Source organism: Bison bison, unplaced genomic scaffold (genome assembly GCF_000754665.1).
Source record: "Bison bison bison isolate TAMUID 2011002044 unplaced genomic scaffold, Bison_UMD1.0 scf7180017849166, whole genome shotgun sequence".
NCBI lineage: Eukaryota > Metazoa > Chordata > Mammalia > Artiodactyla > Bovidae > Bison > Bison bison.
This window is the reverse complement of record NW_011479739.1, coordinates 3,980-6,189: the sequence shown is the minus strand read 5'-3', so window position 1 is coordinate 6,189 and position 2,210 is coordinate 3,980. Positions and strand designations below refer to the sequence as shown.

General features: G+C 62.8%; 1 gene segment (V, D, J or C); it reads left to right on the top strand.

Moving 5' to 3' along the window:
• The window catches only part of LOC104993403, a 2,285-nt gene extending 1,701 nt beyond the window's left edge, over nucleotides 1-584 (top strand). The window contains 2 exon segments of the C gene segment in view: nucleotides 4-78; nucleotides 151-584. Of these exon segments, the coding sequence occupies nucleotides 4-78; nucleotides 151-491 (416 nt within the window).
• The last annotated feature ends 1,626 nt before the right edge of the window (nucleotides 585-2,210 follow it).

Here is a 2,210-nt window from a genome sequence, read left to right as displayed (position 1 = left end):
AAGGCGAGACCTACTACTGCAAAGTGAGCCACAGCGACCTGCCCACGGACATCCAGCGATCCATCTCCAAGGATGTTGGTGAGCGGCAGGCTGAGGGGAGGTAGGCGGGCCTCCTGAGAGAAGCCTGACTAACCACACACCTGTCTGCAGGCAAGCGTCTGGCCCCCAAGGCCTACGTGTTCTTGCCAGACGGAAAGGAGCTGGAGAACGAGGAGGAGCTCACCCTCACCTGCATGATCCAGAAATTCTTCCCCAGGGACATCTTTGTGCGGTGGCTGCATAACAAGGAACTGATGCGGGCGGACCAGCACACCACCACACAGCCCCACAGGGCCGACAACAACACCCCAGCCTTCTTCGCCTACAGCCGCCTGGCGGTCCCTAGGGCCAACTGGAAGAGGGGCGATGAGTTCACCTGCCAAGTGATCCACGAGGCACTGCCCAGGACTAGGACCCTGGAGAAATCGGTGTTCATTAACAGCGGTAAATAATGCCCAGCCTCCCGCCTGCCCCTCTCCAGGGGCAGGGGAGGGGCCAGTGGGACCTTCTGTCCACTGTCAATAAACACTCTGGTGCCTGCTCAGAGCCCTGGGCATGCCTGTTCTTGGGGCTCATGGGCTGTGGGTCAGGGTGGTGGGGGGGATGGCCCGGCACAGAAGAAGGGAAGGCTCGGCAGGCAGACAGGGCTGAGGCAGGGCTCTGTCCAGCATCACTCTCCATGTCGAGGCCCTCCCCCTACCCGACTATGAATTCTGCCCACTCAGCAAGTTCTAAGAGCCAGAGGGTGGTCCTAGGGGAGGGACCACAGAGACCTCAGCCTTTTCTGGGGGTCTCAGACCCCTGGGTGGGGGGCCTCCACCAGAGGCTCCTGCCAGCCCCTCTGGACACAGATAAGCCCCCAAGCGCCCAAGTCCAACAGCTCACACAGAGGCCCTCCAGACGGAAACGGGTCAAGTTAGACCCGCACGCAGGCGCCAGCATGCGGGTCCCTCCACTGTCACCTCCGAGGCACAAACAGGCCAGCTGCACACGTGGGCTAGTGTGGGGTCTGCTCCTCCGGCCTCCACCTCTGAACTCCCCGCTACCCACGTGGCCCTGCTGGGCCGGGCTCAGTGCCCAGGGCCCCATCCTGCTGCTTAGCCTCACTCCACTCTGAATCGGTCTGGGACACACCCATCACTCTCAAGCACCCTCAGGCCACCACGTGCACTGGTGCCAAGGCCCCACACCCATCCACTGCCAGGCACAGGCAGCGTCCCACACACTCACAGGAGGCCCGCCTCTCACCCAGGACACAGCCTCACACCCTCTCAGCCAGGCCACACCCTCACACCTTCTCATCCAGGCCACACCCTCTCACCCAGGCCACACCCTCTCACCCTCTCACCCAGGCCATATCCTCACACCCTCTCACCCAGGCCACACCCTCTCATCCAGGTCATATCCTCTCATCCAGGTCATATCCTCACACCCTCTCAGCCAGGCCACACCCTCTCACCCAGGCCACACCCTCACACCCAGGCCACACCCTCTCCCCCAGGCCACACCCTCTCACCCAGGCCACACCCTCTCACTCTCTCAGCCAGGCCACACCCTCACACCCTCTCACCCAGGCCACACCCTCTCAGCGAGGCCACACCCTCTCACCCAGGCCACACCCTCTCACCCTCTCACCCAGGCCATATCCTCACACCCTCTCACCCAGGCCACACCCTCTCACCCTCTCACCCAGGCCACACCCTCTCACCCAGGCCACACCCTCTCACCCAGGCCACACCCTTCACCAGGACCACACCCTCACACTCGTATCACCCCAGTCACACCCTGGACCCTGGACCCTGGACCCTCCCTTGCCCCATGTGGTTTCCTGCTGTGGCCCCAGCCTCCCTAGGCCAATCCCACAGATGACCAGTTGGATGCACAGACACATGGACACACACAGACACGTGGACAGACACACGTGGACACACACCTGAGTGCACACAGACATGGACACAAGCACACAGACATGTATGTGGATGCACATGTGGACAGCACACAGGCCCCACCGCACGCACGCAGGAAGCACCACATGCACAGCCCACACCCTGAAAGGAGCCCAGAGTGGAGGCTGTGCTGGGAGAGGAGAGGCCCAGCCCCAGGACAGGAGGGGCAGAGGGCTGGGGCAGCTCTGCATTCCCACAGGTTGGGCAAGGTCCACATGTCTGGGC